Raw genomic sequence first — 22,226 nt, forward strand, 5'->3', positions numbered from 1 at the left:
CAGAGGATGAGTTAAATTCCAGCTTCATTAAGTCAGCTTTGGAAGGTGACAAGTGGAAAAACCCAACAGTGGCTCCTTTACCTGGGTCTAAAATTTAACTTTTCAAAAGGACAGGGACAAATCAAATCATTGGGGTTTTTTTGCCTTCTTTTATCAACTACTCTTTACAAAATTAGAAGAATAAACTGAAAATAGAATTCCAGAATGATGCTGTTCCCTTTATTTCTACATTCTGGTTTCAAACACTTTAGTGATTTAGTTTCTCCTCAAGTGCTATACGCAGTTATGGATTTATTTAGCTCTTTTTGAGCAACAGAGAAAAGAAATCCTAAACCAGGAAATGAATAATTGTAAAAGCTACTTGGTATTTCCATTGTGCAACTGAAGAGATTCCAAGATTGACAAGATTTCAAACAGCCTTTTGCAGCAGCTGTCAAATGAAGGTGAGGGCTACAATCACGTTTCTTTCTTTCTTTCTACAGCAGACCTTGCACTCCTAGAACAAATGCATACAAGCACGTACTGGAGACCCAGTAGATGACTGCCATGCGAGTTTATGTTGCACTAAATCACAGAGGTGTTTCAGTTACTCCTTAGATTGTCATATCCCTCTCATAACCAATCCTTGTTGCTTCAGTGGCGTATTATTTATATTGCCAGCAGTCCATCCTCATATATTCTACCACTAACTCTACTGATCTTCAGGTCCTTTCCAACCCTAACTATTCTATGATTCTACGATTCTACTACTGGCACCTAGGCGACACACAACACTTAACATTCCTAACGGATTCTCTTTAAGGAGAATCCTTCATAACCCTTATGAAGGAAAAACTCTTTCAGAAATTTGATTGCTTAAAAAAAATCTAGTACAGATACTAAAACTTCTGTCAATTTGATGCCACCCATTTAGCCTCCACTTACAAATACTTGCCCATTTGAGTAGTCAACATGCAGCCCCAGAGAATCAGAATTACACTTCCATTTGGACCACAAGTTACACAGAATAATCACATAAAATTACAAAGGGGTATAACAGAAGAAATTTCCTATAGTCCATTCTCCCATCAAAAACAAGTACTGCAGCTGTGTCCCTTTGTGTCTAACCTGGTCTTCCATGATGGAATGATGGAATATCTATCCCACTGTTAGTGAAGCTTTAATATTAGAAAGTTTCCCCAATATAATTATCTCCAACCTGCTTCAATTTTAGTCTATTATTTCTTTTCACCCAAGAGAATTCGTTATTGTTTGCCTCATTAGAGAAGTCCTGCACACATGAGAAGGCTATTATCTGCCTAGACCTTCTCCAGACTGAATAAAACACTGCAAGCAATTTCAGGTTCCTCACAGAATACAGTCTATAAATTCTCATGATCATTCAAATGACCATTTTCATTCTGCTCTGGGCTCTGAACAATTTGTCCATGTATAGACTGAATTCTGTTACCCCAGCTGACACTATCAACACTAAAGAGAGGTTGGTGGTAATTTGATGTGCTTTGCATGCTGTACTTTTATTTATATACACAATTACAATTGTTTTAGAATTGAAAATTTACAATTACAATTGGTTTTTTTCCACATCCTGACACTTTGACTCACATTCGTAGAATGGTTTGGGTTGGAAAGGATGTTAAGATCATCTAGTTCCAATCCTCCTACCATGGGCAGGGATGCCTCACACTAGACCACACCACCCAAGGCTCTGCCCAACTTGGCCTTGAACACTGCCAGAGATGGAGCATTTACCACTTCTGTGGGCAACCTGCACCGGCACCTCATCACCCTCACAGTAAAGAACTTCTTCCTTATATCTAACCTGAACTTCCCCTGTTTAAAGACATTCCCCCTTGTCCTATTGCTACAGTCCCTGACGTAACTCATAGGCCCTGCTATGCAGAGCTGTCACCTGCAAAGAGGTTCCAAATTCTCCATCTGTACAGTTAATTCTTTCTCCCAAAGTGCAGAACCTTCCATCTAATTGCATCCCCTATTTGGGGAATATTTCTCCAATTTGGCAAACTGTTTTGAATGAGGCATTTATTAAATCTGTGGATAAAACCAGACATCTCACAAGACTGACTGGTCCGAGTACAACAAGTTTATAAATTATCAGGATGATGATTTGGGGTTGATAACAGATTATAGATGAAACCAGTTATCCCTGGACAATATTTCCACTGTGACAGCAAACACTACTCCAGAGTTAACTAGGAGTTTAACCAGGAGCTGTTTCTACTGCGTACTTTGAGGCCTTGCTTATGAGAATGTCACATGAGAGTCTGTCTAAAGACTTACGGAAGAGATATGATATCCTCTATTACTTCTGAATCAACGAAGCCTCTTATCTTCACAGAAGGAAGCCAGATTGACTTGACACAATTCATTCTTGACCAATAACTTTGCACACTGTTAGTCAACTCTTTCTCTCTCCCAAGTGTCTTCAAAGAGTGTATTTAAGGAACGATCCCACATTTTTGGCATTTGCATGATCCTGGGATAAACATTACTTTAATGTTTCATTGAAAAAAAAATTAAATATGCTTTCATTCAAATATACACAGAAAAAAGTCTCTCAGTATCTTGACTTAGCAGAAAACTGCTATTTAAAATACCTAAGGTATTCTTCCTACTTTAAAAACTGCAAATTTTAAGCTAAAATGCATTAATTTTTACTCTTTGGAGCAAAATTCCAACTATGAATATGACTGATTTAGCTCAATGCGTTTTCAGGTTTTCCCTCACTCACTATTTACTTACACAATTCTCTTACTCATACCAGAAGTGAAATTCAAGCTTCTTAAAAACCCACTGAAAACATGCCATGGAATTTTCGAATCACAGTTCCACCTGATGATTAAACCCATGGTTTGATATAACTGTTAGTAAGAGCAGACCGAGATTCTGAATTACAGTTTGCTCTTACATTAATCAGATCTGGTTAGTTTGGGGCAAGGATTATTTAGGCTAAAAATATCAGACTAGAAACCATTCCTCAGTATGGCTTCTAGTCAATATGTCAAACACATGAAAGAGAATAAAGAATGTCTCATTCTTCATGATATCTGAAATGGCCCATAAAGTCTCAGTTTCACAGAAGAAGCTGGGTTTTCACAGCAGTTTCTTTTACTGTGAAATTGAGACTTTATGAACTGAAGCATGTCTGTGAAAATCATCTATGACATAATTTATACTCTTCTAACCAAAGGACGTATAAGCAGAAGGTAGAATGAAGAAAAATGATGCAATTCAATGTTTATAAAGTAGCAGACATTTGACAGGCTTCAAATTATGTCCAGGATACACTGATTGATACCATTATCCCTTAGTGTTTTCCCTGACATTTTATCTTAGGGCCAAAAGCCAAAAGACTGACCACAACCATCTAACCACAGAGTAGCTCTTATTTTCCTATTCTAGTCAGCAATTAGCTCACAGGAACAGAATCCCAAGTATTTCCAATACCTGTAGTTAAAAATACGCCTGTTTCTAAAATGAAATATAAATGTCATGTGTTAAAAGGTTTATCTGGACTTCAGTCTTTAGACTACAAATATATATTCAAGTTGTGCAGTAATTAAATATTTGTGTGTAACACTTACATAAAGACTATATATTTTATAAATACCTACAATACCAAAACACAGTGTCTAATGTAATGTAACTGCCTTCTGCTTTGCATGCAATGGAGATTTTCTGCCCCGCCTGTTATCAAATCAGAAACATGTGATGAGTGTGAGTTACCAGTTTAGGACTTACATCTCATGACCACAATGGTGTCTGCAAGAAATACAGAGCAATGCCTCCACAAAGGACTACAGCAGTCAAACCAACAGAGGCATCATTCAAATGACAAGCAGAGATTTCTGCAATCTAACCTACCCTCTAAGAACTGTGATTTATTTCTTGTGTGCCCATTCCTTTCCTCGATGCATTTTGCAAATAAACAGACTGTTTCTACAAGTTGCAGAATTGCTGCTCAAAGGGATCTCCTCTTTCTTTAATGTCAGGAGGATTCTGGTTTTCTGAATTAAACAAGCAACTACACAGATGTACCCCTCAGCTCAGCAAAACTAGGTAACTATTTTTAATAGAGCAGCAGTAAAATCAGGAAGAACTGACAGGAAACAGCTCGGAAAAAGAAATTAAGCCAAGGAGCTGGAAGAGTAAAGAGAACAAGACAAATAAGAGTGCAAAATGTGTTGAGGATAACTTCTCCAACTGATAGAAGAGTCAACAAGGAGACGGGCTATGCTGGACCTTGTTCTCACCAAGAAGGAGGGGAATGTTAAGCTCAAGGGCAGCCTTGGCTGCAGTGACCATGAAATTGCAGAGCTCCAGATCCTTACGGCAGTGAAGAGCATGAACAGCAAACTCACTACCCTGGGTTTAGGAGATCAGACGCTGGCCTCTTCAGGGATCTGAAGAGCAAGATATTTGAGAGAGCACCATACAGTAAACCCCTGGAAGGAAGAGGGGCCCAGGAAAGCTGGTTAATAGTCAAGGATCACCTCTCCTTGGAGACGAGGAGCACCGTATCCCAACAAAAAGGATGTCAGGTAGAAATACCAGGAGGCCTGCACGGATGAATAAGGAGCTCTTGGACAAACTCCAACACAGGAAGCCTACAGAAGGTGGGAGCAAGAACAGGCAGCCTGGGAGGAACATAGATAAATTGTCTGAGCAGCCAGGGATCAGATCAGGAAAGCTAAAGCCCTGATAGGATAATCTGGATTGGCAGTGTTTAACATCTTTGTCATCAACATGGACAGTGGGATCCACTGCACTCTTAGCAAGTTTGCCAACAATACCAAGCTGTGTGGTGCGGTCAACACGCTGGAGGGAAGGGATGGGATCCAGAGGGACACTGACACACTTGAGAAGCGGCCAATGCCAACAACAAAGTGAAGTGCAAGGTCCTGCACACAAATGTAGGTGGAGAATGGACTGAGAGTAGCCCTGAGGGGAAGGACCTGGGGCTGTTGACTGCAGAGAAGCTCAACATGAGCCATGAGTGTGCACTTGCAGCCCAGAAACCAACCATGTCCTGGGCTGCATCACCAGCAGCATGAGACCCCCACCTGCAGCCCTGCATCCAGCTCTGGGTAAACAACATAAGAAGGATGGGGAGCTGTTAGAACAAGTCCAAAGGAGGGTCATGAAGATCATCTGGAGCAACTCTCCTATGGAAACAGGCTGGTTTGCCTGGAGAAGACTCCAGGAAGGCATTAGAGCAGCTGCCAGTGCCTGAAGGGGCCCTGTAAGAAATCTGGAGAAGGACTTTTTATAAGGGCAAGTAGGGACAGGACAAGGGGGAATTATTATTCTAAAAGCATTAAATCAACTTCACTTCCACCGCAGCACAGAAGTATGTTTCTCATATCCTAATTGACATGTAAAGCTCCCTAGGAAAACATTGCATAAGGTAACAACAAGAACTAATAAAGAAACTTTAACAATTGTAGAGTCTTTTTGTTGTTCAGCTTCTTTTTCCATTCTCTTTTGAAAACTGGTTAGAAAGAGTATTAGGAAGCTGAAGTTCTTGTTCCCACTTGCTCAGAAAGCCAAAATATAATAAAAGTATCCAACTCTGCTGGAAAAGAAAATGAAGAATACATCTATTGAGTTAGTGCTTATTTGGCTTCAAACTTTGCCTTGTTATACAGCTGCTTATAGCTTGCTTCCTACTTTATTTATCTGACAGCAATTCTGTACCATGCCCCACTTTATAAAGTTAAGTTACGTCCTGGAACAGGAATGCAGGAGAGATAGTCTCATGATTTAAGAACTGGATTGGAACTCTATGGCTCAAAGGCTCACAAATTCTGTATCTGACTTTCTGCAGGCTACTTAAATCTTCTCCCTTAGTACTTCATCTGTAAAATGTAAAGTGTCTCAAATGTATGCGAGGCAACTAACTGCCAAATCTTTACCATATAGCGCATATAGAATAAACTCACAGAAAAGTAACTTTAAATAAGGAAGGAAATACTAACTTTCTGTAATGTTTGGTGATAATCACAGGCAAAATACATCTTAACAGTTCCGAAATCCTGCAAAACTACAATTCAATCCCTACACCCTGTGAATGGAGCTTTTTAGCTCCAAGATTAAAGCAGCTGGAAATGTCATCTGCACTCCACTTCCACTCACAGACCTTGACACTTTAATGCCAGGATCAAAGACAGAAATTGAATCTGTGAAGCTCACTTGCTTTCTCATCATCTGACTTCTAATATCAGCCTTGTTCCGACCAGTGCCTTGAGAGCTGGGAGCTGGAGCCATACGGTATCGCCAGTGACCGCATCCCTGCAGAAGGCATTCCAGGGCAGCTACAAGCAGTTTATTCTCAGAGCCTGAGAACCAGAAGCTATTTCCTCTCTTCTATTTCGTATTTAAGGATGACAGGAAGATGATAAACAGCCAAAGCCCAGACACATCGATACGTTAGCAGGACAAAAGCCCTTTGTGATTGACAGACGAAACCCGAAGAAGGGGAGGAGACCCTCTTTCTCTTCCTTTGGGGATGGGTCTGCACAGAGACACCTGAAACTTTAGCCCTCAAAAGCTTCTCCCTTTACTAGCAGATCACCTTGCAGGTAAACACCTTCCTGGTCCATTGAGTCACTATTACGTATCTGAAAAAGAATCTCCACTGAAAAGTGATAATGGTGGAAAAATACTCCCTATTGTACAGGCATAATTCTTGTATCGCTTGTCTGCAGGCAATGCGTTTCCTCTCCTGAGGAGGCTGTGCAACTGGATCCAACAACATGTAAAGCAATCTGTTCAAACGAGGACAAGATTTACTGTTGGAAAGAAGAGGTTTAAATAAGTCCCAGCAGCTTATGTACCATATGTCTCAAAGTGACCATACATGGAAAATTAATCTCTTTATATTATATTTAAAAGATGGTATTTTCTATAAAAGAGTAAACTTACTGATTTACCAAAGGCAATGCAATATTTGCAATAACTCCTAAAAACTCTAATTATTTCTATAGACTATTTAGTTACATTTTTAATAGTGTAGACATGGTACTAAAATCCCTATTTACTTGTTTTAAAGCATGCAAACTGGCATGTGTACCATGCAAAGTGGCAACGGAAAACTTACTTTTATGAAAATGTATTCTTTTCTTCTACATAGCTATAAAATCCATGGCACTACTTAATCCACAGGAAACATGAAGCAAGACACCAGAGTTTAGTGTAAAAGTGGGTTTGTTTCTGTTTAAAGGCAGCGAAGCCCAACTAAAAAGAAGTCATCCACTTTAAGAGTATCTTCTTGACTTTGGACATGTGTATTACTAAGGAACAGATGTATCAGCCTATCTCAGTAGGAAAAGTTGCAACCACAAAAAATGTTAGGAGAGATGGGAATTCGACTGAACTACATCTTCTTCACTCACTGACAGCTGACAAAGCATTTCTGCATACTGGAGAATCAGGAGCAGCACGATCTAACCACGGGAAAATCAAAACCCAGCCTGACTTCAGCCCATACAGTTAATATTCTTCACTTATACCTAATCTAACCATAGCTTACACCTTCAAGAACAGGGCTAGTTTGAAGGCAAGAGTATAACACATTAAAATACCTGCCTACTCATTTCAATCCACTGCCACCTTTTCAGCTTGAAAGACAAAGTGAAAAATAGCAGGAACTGGGAATGGAAAACCTACTATACCAAGAAACGTGGTTCAAGGGATTTAAAGCCAAAAGGACAATGATCACCTTTATTGTGGGGTATCATTTGAGCATAGTAAAGGTTTAGGTAATGCTCAGGTATATGAAAGAGTTGAAGACAGAGTAGTGCAAGAGCATATAACGTTTCTCTATTAGATCAAGAGGCACTAAAAAAAAGCAAAAGGGATGACCTGGTGACTTGTAAATTAGGTACTTGGATGATTCAATGTGCTTTTAAGTAATTACTCTCTCTGAAGAGCTTTAGGAAAACTGAAGACACAAAGCTGCACTTACAGCCCTACTAATGCAATAGCCCATGTTCTCCCACTCCTTTAGTTACTGCTGGATCCTTGCTGGTGGAAGCCTTGTTCTGCTTGGCCTCCTTCACTGCCAATACTGTCCTGTCTCCCCTCCTCATGTTTCTCTTTTCTTCTCTGGTCAAGCAGTGCATCTGATAGCGAGAGCAGGTAAGTGGCAGCAGCCAGCTTTGGCACTCAGCACAACCCATCAGTCATCCCCAAGTGTATACAGAGCCAAAGGAGTGAGAGGGATTCAAAGAAGAAAACACTTAGAAAGAGGCACTCGAGAGAAGCATAACACAGGCAGCTCCCAGCCAGAGCCTCCCCCAGCCCCTTCCCTCCCCTCAGCTCCCACTGCCACTGCCAACAATTGACCATGACGTGAGGCAGTGACACAAATCATCTGTCCCTGCTGCTAACAACACTGCTGCTGCTGTAGGCTCTATCTCACCCTTCCTATCCTCTCACTGTGGAGCTGCCAGCCGGGATGCAGGAGGCAGAGACCGGCATGGGCACCAGCACGGCACCAGGTAACAGCTGCTCTGATTTCCAAGAGATGATTCTCTCCTCCTAAAACTTGCTATCAAAAGGAGTGTTTGAGGTACTGTAAAGATATTTAGGCTGGGAGACTTGTTCAGCCTGGAAAAGAGAAAGCTCAGGGGAGACCTTATAATAGTCTTCCAGTGCCTAAAGGGGCTTACAAGAAATCTGGAGAGGGACATTTTGCAAGGCATGTAGTGATAAGACAAGGGGCAATGGCTTTAAACTGACAGAGGGACACTTAGATTAGGTATTAAGCAGAAGTTCTTCCCTGTGAGGGTGCTGAGAGGCTGGGTGCCCAGAGAAGCTGTGGCTGCCCCATCCCTGGCAGTGTTCAAGGCCAGGTTGGACGGGGCTTGGAGCAACCTGCTCTGCCTGCAGCAGGGGGCTGGAACTGGATGAGCTTTATGGTCCTTTCCAATCCAACCACTCTATGATTCTGTGATATTTATGCTTACCCCCTGAACACTTAGATTTTACAATATAGGCTCCTAGGTTTGGTTTTGTTCCCTCTGATGCACACAGACGTGCACTGTGTAACCTCTGTCGGGAGACAGCCATGGACTTCTTGCCATTGCTTGGCTTGGCAGCCATAACATGGCTGACAGTAAAACAATGAGCACAAGGAATAAGGGCAATGTGGCATGCAGTTCCTAGGCAGAAACTGTAAATACCATAGGCATCAAGGGATTAACAATCACCATCAAAATGTCCAAACTTTTCTTTGGGGATATTTTCAGGAATGTAGTCCAATAACTCCTGGTGTCTTAAGACCAAAGTAGGTCTGTTCTAGTAATGTTTCAATATCACATACACACATCTTCGGGAGGTAAACATGAACACTAAATGTTACATTCTAATCCCTAAACTTCCTGCATTGTTATCACATACTTTCTCAAGAACATTTACAAGGCACCAGGAAAAAGCTCTCGGTAAACTGAACGTGATTTGACAGATGCCTAATTTAAAGGAATGCTTTAAGTGCTATTACCAAATGGGCAAAATGTAAGCCAGACATCAGGTGATTACCACTAAATATGCACGTGAGATTCAGGAACAAGTCAATGATAACATGGGCATGTATTCTTTGAAGGACAGAAAAAAACAACAGCAAATTTAAACTGCTTCCCGGTTCATAAGGCGCATCTCTAGGAAGCATCAGAGGTATAGATGCTTTCTACATTTACTCTTGACAAGGATCTATAGAGACCATGCAGATTCCTGTAGCCTTGTACTTTATATTGCTGTACAAATTTATATTGCTGTACAAATTTAAACAACTTTAGTTAGAATTCAGAAGGTTTTCAACTATTTCATGTTTTTTCCATGTAGGAAAGTGTTTTGTCTATGATGTCTTTTTGCTGTAATTTCTATCTATAGCCTTTGGTGATAACCCAGAAAAATTAATATATCAATATATACTTTAATATATATGTCCTCTTCCTTCTTTACTGAAGAAGAAGAAGAGCTCATTTTCTTTTTATATTTTCTTTTTATAGTAAAGCAAAAAATGGATCCATGAAATAGAAGGATAATACAGGCTATGTGTGCAGAGGAAGTTAGAAAAATCTTTCTTAATATCTCAGTATTTCATTAATGATAAATATATATATATGAATAATGATAAAGACAATTTTAGAATAATTTTACCATGGCTTCTAGGTAACTTTAAGGAAAGACATTAGCCCAGATTTATTCCCCCTAGAACCAATGCCAGTAAGTTTTGGTGCACAATCACCCATATCATAGAATCATAGAATAGTCAGGGTTGGAAAGGACCTTGAGATCATCCAGTTCCAACCCCCCTGCCATGGGCAGGGACACCCCACACTAAACCATGTCACCCAAGGCTCTGTCCAACCTGGCCTTGAACACCGCCAGGGATGGAGCATTCACAACCTCCCTGGGCAACCCATTCCAGTGCCTCACCACCCTCTCAGTAAAGAATTTCTTCCTTAGATCCAATCTAAACTTCCCCTGTTTAAGTTTGAACTCGTTACCCCTTGTCCTGTCACTACAGTCCCTGATGAAGAGTCCCTCCCCAGCATCCTTGTAGGCCCCCTTCAGATACTGGAAGGCTGCTATGAGGTCTCCACGCAGCCTTCTCTTCTCCAGGCTGAACAGCCCCAACTTTCTCAGCCTGTCTCCATACGGGAGGTGCTCCAGTCCCCTGATCATCCTTGTGCCCTCCTCTGGACTTGTTCCAACAGTTCCATGTCCTTTTTATGTTGAGGACACCAGAACTGCACACAATGCTCCAAGTGAGGTCTCATGAGAGCAGAGCAGAGGGGCAGGATCACCTCCTTTGACCTGCTGGTCACGCTCCTCTTGATGCAGCCCAGGATACGGTTGGCTTTCTGGGCTGCGAGTGCACACTGAAGCCGGCTCATGTTCATTTTCTCATTGACCAACACCCCCAAGTCCTTCTCTGCAGGGCTGCTCTGAATCTCTTCTCTGCCCAACCTGTAGCTGTGCCTGGGATTGCTCCAACCCAGGTGTAGGACCTTGCACTTGGCATGGATACCATGCCAAGTCTCATTATCATCAGATAACAAGAGGCAGCTCTGCAACACTGATTTGCCTATCTTTACCTCCTATTTCCTAACTTAAATATCTCAGATAGGTACCTAAAACAGAAATAGTCTTGCACAAAGGCCCCACAGATCCAACAGCTGTAAGGCTCTCTGTAATGCTACATTAGAGATCAGATTTGGTTTCTTGTAATTTTATGAGTATCATTATTGTCCCATTCCTCCCACACTACCCAAATGAACAGGTGAGAAACAATGATCTGTATTTCAAGAAGACAGAAATGGGATTTCCTCATGGACATCCTACAGCAGTCACTGCGGATGACTGAAGGTACAAGAACATTGTCAGAAGCTGCTAAAGATGCCCACCACAATCCCTCTGGGCACTACAATTTTCATAGAATCATGGAACGGTTTGGATTGAAGGGACCTTAAAGCTCATCCAATTCCAGACCTCTGCCACAGGCAGGGACACCTCACACTAGAGCAGGTTGCTCCAAGCCCCATCCAACCTGGCCTTGAAAACTGCCAGGGATGGTTTATTTTGCATCTGTAAGTCTAGATATTCTTCTTACCTGTATGAAAATCAAATAATACCAAACTCTTGCACCTAAATATGCTTCAGACGTACCTTTAACTCTACTATATCATTTTTAACACAGAGGTTGGTACACAACATTAGGTTGGGGAGAGCACCTTCCCTCTCCTGTGAGCACAGCAGAGAGCTAGGGCCCAAGCTCTGCAAAAGTCCACAGCAACCTCCCTTCAAATCAGAACTGAAACAAGACTACATGGTACTGTAAGTTGAAAAGGACAAAAATACCCCTTGAAATGCAGCAGAAGTCTGGTAAACGAGTATGAAAGAGAAGAAAACAAAAGGTGCTTCATGAAAATAGAAAAGTAAAAATACCTTCTCACCTTTTATTCCAGGGGTAGATAAACAGCACTCAGATTATCTCACCTTTCTACCCGTATTTGCAGTTGAACTAAGGCTACACAACCCCAAAGCAGGGCTCTGCCAGAGAAGAGTCATAATTAACCTACAAGGTTATCTCTTCATCTGCAACCCCCCTCCTGTGATACCATGTTTTACTTTCACTCACACTAAATAAAATGAGCTGATATTTATAGCATTTTTTAGGAGGCTGAATGTTTTCATCTACTCACCAGGTCATCCAAAATACCTCAGAAATCATGTTTCATGACAGTTACCAAAACAATGCTTCGAACCACTAACTCTGAGATGTTTATATAAGGATAGTAAAAATATATATATAAACATAGAAAAAATTCTCATCTGTTGTTTTTTCTTCTGAATTATTAGCTAATAATTTAATAGCAAATGACTTCTAATGTACTCCTTTAATTCTACAGTGAATGTAAAACGCTTCAAAATAGTCTTTATAAGAAAGGGGAAATTATTTTGCATTAAACCCATAAAACAGCAACTCCAACCATTAAGCCTGCCCATTCTACAGCACAAAAGAGAGTAGAATTAAAAGGCAAATATATGTTTCAAGTAGTTGCTTCTGTACAAAAGGGAGTTGAGCTGATTAAACACCCGACTGGTACCACAGAAAGAAAGATAGAATAAAGAAACTAAAGGCACTTTGAAATATCATGTCGAAATACGGAATAAATTACAGGATATGTGTTTCATGGGGAAAGAAAAGTAAATAGCTGTAATTTGGGAGGCTAGAATTTCATTAATGAGATAGAATAAAGGGCTCTGTGAACAAAGGACCTTTTTTAAAGGTTTTCAGTGACTTTACACAAGTTTCATTACTCCAGCTTAATGGCAGTATATGGCAGTGCATCCCCATTTCACTGTTCTTTTCATTATATTTCTCATTAGCCATTTTCAATCAATAGACAATATATAAATGACATAAAGAGACCACGAGCTTTCTGTTGTGAGCGATGCAAACTCCGAGTTGTGAAAACCACCACGTTCTGCTTTGTGAAACCCCAGCAGCAACTTCTCATTGTCTGAAATTATTGCTTCAGAAAGTAACATTTTAACATCTATCACTATAGAAGGCAGACTTCATCCTCAACTTGGGGTCCATCAATCACCAGAACCATCCAAATTCCCATAATAGCTGGTTCCAGCCTGTAAACGCTTTCCTTTCGAGGGTTCAGAGAAGAGTTAACATGTGCCTATTATATACTGGTGGTATAGAGTCTGAGGATTAACTACTATAGCAACCAGTGCTGCAGTCTGCCTACACATATTCACCCAAATTGCTGGATTTTCTAAGTTTATGTGGATAGGATTTATATGGAGGTGTGCATTTATTGTGCAGAGACTGCAAGTGTTCTATTCCATGGATTTCTTCAATTGTGTATAGAAGCAGAGCCATTGGTTCACTCTTCTGCAAAACCCCAGTGTAATATTCAAAATCAAACTGTTGCTATAATAACATCAATTCAATTGTATTTTACAAGTATTTATCTTACACGTAATAGGATTCCTCCTGCTTGTTTTGTTCTATTCAGTTATTCTAGACTGGTATTCCGGACAGCCAGCACCATGCATTATTCAAACTGAAAAAGGTGACACGAAACCACGGTATAATCAAAACCTTTCCACCCACAACTCCATGCAAACTGTAATTTATTATTTTTCTTAAATAGAAGCATTAAAGTGTGCTTTTGTTACAAGACAGTTTAAAAATGGTGCTTTTTAAAACAAATCATACATGACATCATATAACATCATGAAAGATTCTTTAAGTAGTGAGTATTAAGTCCTGGTTGAGTTCAATGTCACCTGAAAATTCATTCCTCAAGATATGGGAACGTTCCCCTCCCTACGTACACTTCTGTAGGTGAGTTTTTAGGATAAAATGGGAGGAAGAGGAAAGAATCCTGTTTCTACTGTGAAGACCTGTATGTGTGCACTACACATATGACTTACCGCACTATACACATTACTGTACACTACAACTATCCATGAACAAGTAATGCATCATTTCATCACCCCCAGTAGCGCTGAGCAGAAGCATTTGGAGAAAAAGCAGAGGTTTAATTTAGGAGAAAAGTACCAGAAAAGGATAAGAAAGAAAAAAATACTACACTAAAATATGCTTCCTCTGTCTCCAAATACAACTTTGTTGCCTGCGAACCTATCATCTGCATTTCAGCTGCCTTCTTCTTAGTACAGTCTTCTATTTTTTGTCCTGTCTGCTGACATGATCTTATTCTTTTCCTCTTCAGTCACACTCTCCTTCCCTCTCCCTACTGTCTCTCTTTCTATATTGCCCTTTTGAATTTATCTTTCATTCTGACTCCCTTCTCACTTCATGTATCCTGCAGTAATTATTCCTGGTTTCTCTTCTGCCATTTGAGTGACCTCCCTTTTTGTGCCTCTGCTCCCTAAGCAGTTGGTGTTCTCCTATTGTACTTCTATGACTATAAATTGTAGAAAACCACTTTCATTTGGTGTAGTAGAAGAGTCCCATTGTTCCCTCTACTGATTTTCAGGGATGCCCCTGCCCGCCTGGACCACGAACCTGTTCATATCTTCACCCTGCTGTCCCCACTCCATACATTCCACAAGACATGGCGCTTTCAACAGCACACAGCTGGAATGTGGGAATTTTTCCAGGTAACAGCTTTCAAGTTGCATTCAGTGAAGCACAACAAAGCTTTCCTCCCTCCAAAGACATTACTGACCACTGTCTTCAACAGATTATATTACACGTTTCATGTTATGACAGCCATCGATGTGCATCAAAAAGTGGAAGAAACTCACTCCTTAGAGCAGTAACACCCATGTTAACCCAAAATCCGTTCCTATCGATCTGAAAGTACAACCTGAAGCCTCACCAGGGAAACTTTCAGTTGCTTCCTTCTTACTATTTCCTTCCTCAATATCTAAGTGAATTCATCCCCGCAGCAATTTACTGTAAGAAGAAACTGCCTTGCTCTGTCATGTCTCATCCTTTCTATCACAGTCAGCAAGAACAGACTATTGATTCTCCTGCTCTTTTCAGCACTCTTGTACCTGAAGACAGTCATCCCATCCTGTGGAGTGAGGTTTTGTTTTTAAATTAAGCAAACACAATCCATCTTTTTAAACAAGAGAAGTTTTCCAAACTCCAAATCCCTCCCCAAGGTTTCTCTGACTCTTCCCTGTTCTTAGAATCATAGAGTCATAGAATAGTTAGGGTTAGAAAGGACCTTAAGATCATCCAGTTCCAACCCCCCTGCCATGGGCAGGGACACCCCACACTAAACCATGTCACCCAAGGCTCTGTCCAACCTGGCCTTGAACACCACCAAGGATGGAGCATTCACAACCTCCCTGGGCAACCCATTCCAGTGCCTCACCACCCTCACAGTAAAGAATTTCTTCCTTAGATCCAATCTAAACTTCCCCTGTTTCAGTTTGAACCCGTTACCCCTTGTCCTGTCACTACAGTTCCCGATGAAGAGTCCATCCCCAGCATCCTTGTAGGCCCCCTTCAGATACTGGAAGGCTGCTCTGAGGTCTCCACGCAGCCTTCTCCTCTCCAGGCTGAACAGCTCCAACTTTCTCAGCCTGTCTCCATACAGGAGGTGCTCCAGTCCCCTGATCATCCTGGTGGCCTCCTCTGGACTTGTTCCAACAGTTCCATGTCCTTTTTATGTTGAGGACACCAGCATGTAACAATAAAAAAGGATACAAAGAGAAGTTCTTCCCTGTGAGGGTGCTGAGGCGCTGGCACAGGGTGCCCAGAGAAGCTGTGGCTGCCCCATACCTGGCAGTGTTCAAGGCCAGGTTGGACAGCACGTGGAGCAACCTGCTCTAGTGGAAGGTGTCCCTGCCCATGGCAGGGGTTTAGAACTGGATGAGCTTTAAAGTCCGTTCCAACCCAAACCTGTGATTCTGTGACTGCAATATTAAAAGAGAAAGTGGTCTGGAGCCCATCCAACTGCCAGTGTTGCAGTGTCAGGTCAGGAGGAATTCACCAAATACCTCACTGGGCTCTGGTCAGTTCTCATTTAACATGCAGGTTGCTCCTAAAATACTGGTTTATTACCAAAGACACAGATAGGAGACAACTAGCTTCCTCCAAAATCATGCAACATTTATACCTTTGACCAGCATTTTAGTGTTTTGAGATGGTTTAATCAGCATTCATACAGACAAGTGTCAATCCTGTAACTCAAATCCTACAAAGCTGCTAGGCCATGACTCGGAAGCAGAAGAAAAAAAGCAAGAAGACTACCAATGCAAGCATCTTAATGGGTGGTAGATGAGAGGGGGAATGCTTCTTCAAATAAATTGTCAGCTTTCCCCTATCCACAGACTGTTCTTGCCCAATACCCATAAATAACCTGTAAGTAATGGAATTATGAAAAGAAAAAGCTGCAGCTTCCAGAGTTTTGCAATTACCAGGGGATCACAGGGCTTGGAGAACCATAGATGGATGCATGCCACAGAAATTCCAAGTCAGAGGGCTGTAGTCAAAGGTTATTTTAACAAGCAACTTTCCAGCCTGAGATAGAGTAAGGAAAATTTGAGGCCTGGTATTTAAAAAGGAAGCAATGGGAAGGCAAATCACATATATCTTGCAAGCCAAGAGAGAAAAAGATTACTGAGTGTCTCATCTGATCCCGATACTGTATGTTTTTAAAGAAGGAATACAATTGATACCTTGTGAACAAGTATGTGAAACTAATTAACTCTACAATTAACAGAAGGCAGTTGCACCTGCACCCATGTGAGATATTGGGTATTAACAACAAGTGTAAAATCTCATTTTCCTGTTCTCCTCCATTTTCACCGGAAGAAAAAATATCATCTCCTCTGCCACAAGCTAGTTAAGAACATACATGACCAGCACTATTTCAGCTGTTTCATACTATGTAATGTCAGATCTCCAGAGTCTTAATTATGAGCTGAGAGGCGGCTCCTTAAGTAATCAGTATAATCTCCAGGAGATTTAAAACATTTAACTCAGCATTTCCCCTTTTAGCCCAATTATGTTCACAGCATTGGGGATTTGATGCCATGGAAGCACCAATTCAGAAAGCATGAGTCAAGAATATACAAGTTTTCAGATGAATATCCAAAATCAAGCGAGCTTTTAGAAATGCTGTTTAAAATAATCCTTCCAAACATAAATACATAAACTAGCAACATACCTGAAAAAGAACATGAACAGAGCAGCTGTGATGCAGAACAAAAGGACCTACAAGAAGGAGAAAGAGTGTTATTACACAAAACATCCCACCACTGCTGTGTGTTCTGGATCATGAAGATTTTACAACTGCTATAAAAGTTATACATTATTTATACACTTGATAGACCAGGATGAAAGCCTGTCTGAACCCACCAAAAAGGATTCTCTTGTTCTTAGTGAACTTTGAGCTGTTCCTGTAGAAGGTAAAAACCCTATGAAATCCAAACCAGTGTCGTGGGACAAATGATCCCATTTAAAATAGTCTGGAATAAAATAATAAGTAACAAAATAAAACAATATAATGAAAATAATAAAGCATTAGAACAGCAATTTAAACATGATTATGTTGCCTGACTTTGCTTTTGTGATTTATGCAAACATCGTATCGCTACTTTCAGTTCAAAAGGCAGGACGGTTCAGATGTGTGTACCAAAAGGTGCTTCTGCTTCATTCCACTCCCAAATGAGAGCATCCTTTCTATTTTACCTCACTGTTAATCTCACTTGGAATAATCCCATCCTCCTCTAGATTATCAGTGTAATCATACAGGACTCATTGAGCCAATTTAGCAGCACTCCAGCACTGAGAGGGGAATATCTTACTCTTTCCTCTCTGCTGCGGCTCCGTGCTCCTACCTCCTCCTCTCCACCTGCACAGTGACTCACAAATGCTGAGGAAAATGAACTCAAGGAGGTATAGAAAAGCAACTCCAAACTTTGGAGAGCTTTCTCCAGTTTGGTGAGATAAGGAGATCACTGGAAGGGTGTGAAAGCACCAGAGCAGGCCCAGGCAAAAGCAATGGAGGGGACCTCTGTGCCAGGAGCAGAGAAGGGCAGAAAGGGTAAAGCCGTCCTCCTTGAGATACCAAGAAGGTGCTGTGCCCTGACTGTGAGAACCAGTTGTACATAGAGCTGCTTCAGGAACAACTACACCATGCTTTAAACCCACAACCTGCCTTAATCCACTCCGTCTTTGCCAGATACAGCTCAAGAGTGAGAAAATGCTGCTTTGTTCTAGATACACTGGCCCATATTCACACCTTCATTCAGGAGGCAAAAACCTTGGAGAAAAATCCCCTGCTCTCACTCACTCTCAACCAGTTTTGACCGTGACAGCATACAGACAGCTTCAGTGAGAAGAAATGGAAGTGCTGGCAGCAGAGCGTATCTAAAGCTTATAAACACACACAACAGGAGGCTGCTGGGTGTTGATACAGATAGTGTGATAAAAAACTGAATAGGAAAAGTTTACAATGAATTTCAGAGAACAAAAATCTTAAAATGAGACCATTTCCCTTTTCCAAGTTCTCTGGCATGTGACTTACAATTAGGTCACACAAGGCATTAGAACGATTACTGTGTAAACTACCCTGTTGGGCTTCATTTTTCCCTTTTCCTTCCCCAGTAACTATCATATTGTATTATTCTGCACCACAAATGTGACCATCTGAACTAATTTTATATGAAATCATTAGCGCACAGTGAGTATTGACATAAGTCAGTGAGAACAGAGCTGCTCCAGAACACTACAGGAGAAAACTCTAATATATAGAAGACCATTGTCAAACTAAAAGGCATTTTAACTGCGGTCACCAAAGAGGTTTTGCTTCCCTCTTCAGTAAGGATTTGAATGATGCAACAGAGATTATGTCACAAATTCACAAAATCCCTTAGAAACCAGGTTTTCATGCAAAGCAATTGAATTGCCCAAAGTCAACAAGATGAAATTCAATAAAAACAAACACGAAGTAGTTGGCAGGAGAAATCACATCCATAAAAACCATGACAAGAAACAACTGTGTAGGCAGTACAAGAGTATAAAAAATTCCACGGATCACAAATAAATAGGCATCAGCAATACAATGCTATGGAAAGTGCTGTAAAATACTACACAGTGTTGGGTGCTACTGCTAAAGAAAAGCATAGACAAAGAAAGACAGTCCAGAAGAGCACAATGAAAATAACGGTGTCGTGGTTTAAGCCCAGGCTGTAAATCAGAACCACGAAGTCCACTTCCCCCCCCCACCTTTCTTCCCTCCGCTTCTGGACGGACGGGGAGGAGAATCAGAAGAATGCAACTCCCACGGATTGAGATAAGAACAGTTTAATAACTAAGGTATAACACAAATCACTGATGCTACCACTAATAGTAATAATGATAAAGGAAATAACAAGGAAGAGAATACAACCGCTCACCAACTGGTACCTCGCCCCCACCCCGCAGTGATCCAGCCCTTCCGGGCCCTCTCCATTCTACATCCTGGGCATGACGTGCTGTGGTATGGAATACCTCTTTGGCTAGTTTGGGTCAGGTGTCCTGTCCCTGCTTCCTCCCGGCCCCTCCTCCTCCCTGGCAGAGCATGAGACTCACAAAGTCCTTGCTCAGTCTAAACATCAGTGTTATCAGCTTTGTTCCCAGGCCGAAAGTCAAAAACACAGTGCTGCACCAGCTACTAAGAAGGAGAAAAACTGACTGCTACTGCTGAACCCAGGACAAACGGGCATTTCCTGTACGAGTGCTGGGAAATGGATTAAACTAAAAAAGAGGTAGCAAGTGACAAACATGAGAACTGTTGTGTATGTACAGTTCTGGTGTCCTCAACATAAAAAGGACATGGAGCTGCTGGAATAAGTCCAGCGGAGGCCACGAGGATGATCAGGGGACTGGAGCACCTCCCGTATGGAGACAGGCTGAGAAAGTTGGGGCTGTTCAGCCTGGAGAAGAGAAGGCTGCGTGGAGACCTCAGAGCAGCCTTCCAGTGTCTGAAGGGGGCCTAACAAGGATGCTGGGGATGGACTCTTCATCAGGGACTGTAGTGACAGGACAAGGGGTAATGGGTTCAAACTTGAATAGGGGAAGTTTAGATTGGATCTAAGGAAGAAATTCTTTACTGAGAGGGTGGTGAGGCACTGGAATGGGTTGCCCAAGGGGGGTTGTGAATGCTCCATCCCTGGTGGTGTTCAAGGCCAGGTTGGATGAGGCCTTGGGTGACATGGTTTAGTGTGGGGTGTCCCTGCCCATGGCAGGGGGGTTGGAACTGGATGATCTCAAGGTCCTTTCCACCCAAACCGTTCTGTGATTCTATGATTCTATTTTCATATAATTACCTTATGATGACAAATCTGTCTCACTGAATACAAAAGGAGGAAGACAGAGCTAAATCTACAGCAAAGACAAGGCAGGTCACATAAAGAGCTCTCTCTACGGGTAGTGATACACAAGAACCAGTTGCCTGTGAGATTGAAATCTCCTTTACCAGAGGTGCTCAAGATCAATAGAGGCAAGTATCTCCTAGAAATGTGCTGGGCATGTTTGATACTGTCTCTTCCAACATTGGCACAACTGAAGGACATCAAGGTGTGCAGCTAAACCTGACTCTTTTACACAGCCCAACGTGGAAAGCCCAGTGACTATCTTCTTATCATAGCACCTTTTTGCCCAGGAAGGTTGTGAATGCTCCACCCCTAGCAGTGTTCAAGGCCAGGATGGATGAGCCCTTGGGTGGCATGGTTTAGTGTGAGGTGTCCCTGCCCATGGCAGGGGGGTTGGAACTGGATGATCTTAAGGTCCTTTGCAACCCTAACTATTCTATGATTCTGTGATTCTATGATTCGGGTTGGAAAGATCACCCAGTTCCAACCCCCTGCCATGGGGAGGGACACCTTCCAAGCCTTGTCCAACCTGGCCTTGAACGATTCCAAGGATACAGAAGGCAAACAGTCACCTACAGAATTTTTTGTAGCACCCTCAGTACAATATGCAATGCCTCTTCTAGACTTAAAAACAACTATACTAAAAAAAAGTAAAATAATACTAAGGCCACAGAAATATAACTAAATACTGAGTGAATTTAAGCCTCATTATCTAGGGAGCAGGAAGCCTTGTTTGGGTTTTTCTTGCAGAGTCCATCACTATTTAATTTACGACAGAAGGTCAACAAATTGTGCTTGGCAACACACAGACCTTGAAACATTCCAGCTGCAGAACCAGAGACAACAAGCAGACAAGGTACATCTTTCTAATGAGAATGATGCACCCTAAATATTTGGATACTTTTAAAGGGATGCACAGAGGTTACACTGAAAAATCTCTATGCTCCAGAGAGGGTCAGTGTATTTGGTGTGTAACAAAAGCACTGTAATTTAATTGATTATCTTGTACTCTATTGGACTCTATTAAACCTCAATAAAAAAGCAGGAAAGTCGCTGACAAAACTTAAGAGGTTCTTGTTTTTCTAGATCTCTGCTGGCTGACAAAGATTCTTCCTTTCAGCAAAGCTCAGCCCCCGTATAAACAGCATCACACAGCGACATTCAGCAATGCTGAGCACAAACCAAAAGCTTTGGCTGAAAGCAGCTAACAGCAGCCCCAGTAACACCAGCAGCCCCAGCTCACCCATGACTTGCTCTTGAAGCCAGACAGAAATCTTGGACCAGAGAAAGGAAAAATAACAGACAAAACTCCTAAACCCACCCTTGAGTCTCATGCATTCAGACTTGCGTGCATATTACCTAATGCTGAGGTTAGGTGTACTTTCCTCAAGTATTTTCACTACAGTCAGATTTCCTGGGGTAAAAGAAGAGCCTCTGACGGGAGGCTGCTGCTTCTCCCATTCAGCCAGAATAAAGACTTGGACTGAAGTCTGCCATAAGGTACCACACACCTTGTGATTAAAAGCAAAAGCCCTGAAGATACACATAACCTATGTAAATGAAGACAAGAGGAGGGAAAAGTGATCAGTGATATCAGCTGGCAGAAGTGTGTCAGAGCCACAGCTCAACATTGAATAGTGTTAAACACAGCTTGCAGGAGACCTGCTTCAGCCACTGGCACATCAACACTTGACTTCCAGCATACCCATGAAGCCTGAAAACCATCACTTTGTTGATCAGTCACTTTGCAATGCATGCAAGAGCTGTATCTACACTTGAGGGTGAAAAAAGTCAAGTTCCTTCTCCTAGTTCCCGAAGGCTGTGTGCTACAGAAAAGA

The 22,226-nt window shown here is 41.7% G+C and overlaps 1 protein-coding gene across 1 annotated transcript in view; it reads right to left on the reverse strand.

Moving 5' to 3' along the window:
- Window positions 1-22,226, reverse strand: part of TMEM135 (transmembrane protein 135) — a gene marked incomplete at both ends in the record, with an annotated part of 168,932 nt that overhangs the window by 40,938 nt on the left and 105,768 nt on the right. The window contains one exon of the mRNA XM_080612904.1: window positions 17,199-17,245. Coding sequence (XP_080469030.1) covers window positions 17,199-17,245 — 47 coding nt within the window. The remainder of the gene's footprint in view (window positions 1-17,198; window positions 17,246-22,226) is intronic.

Source organism: Psittacula echo (genome assembly GCF_963264785.1).
Source record: "Psittacula echo genome assembly, chromosome: 3".
NCBI classification, from domain to species: Eukaryota; Metazoa; Chordata; class Aves; order Psittaciformes; family Psittacidae; genus Psittacula; species Psittacula echo.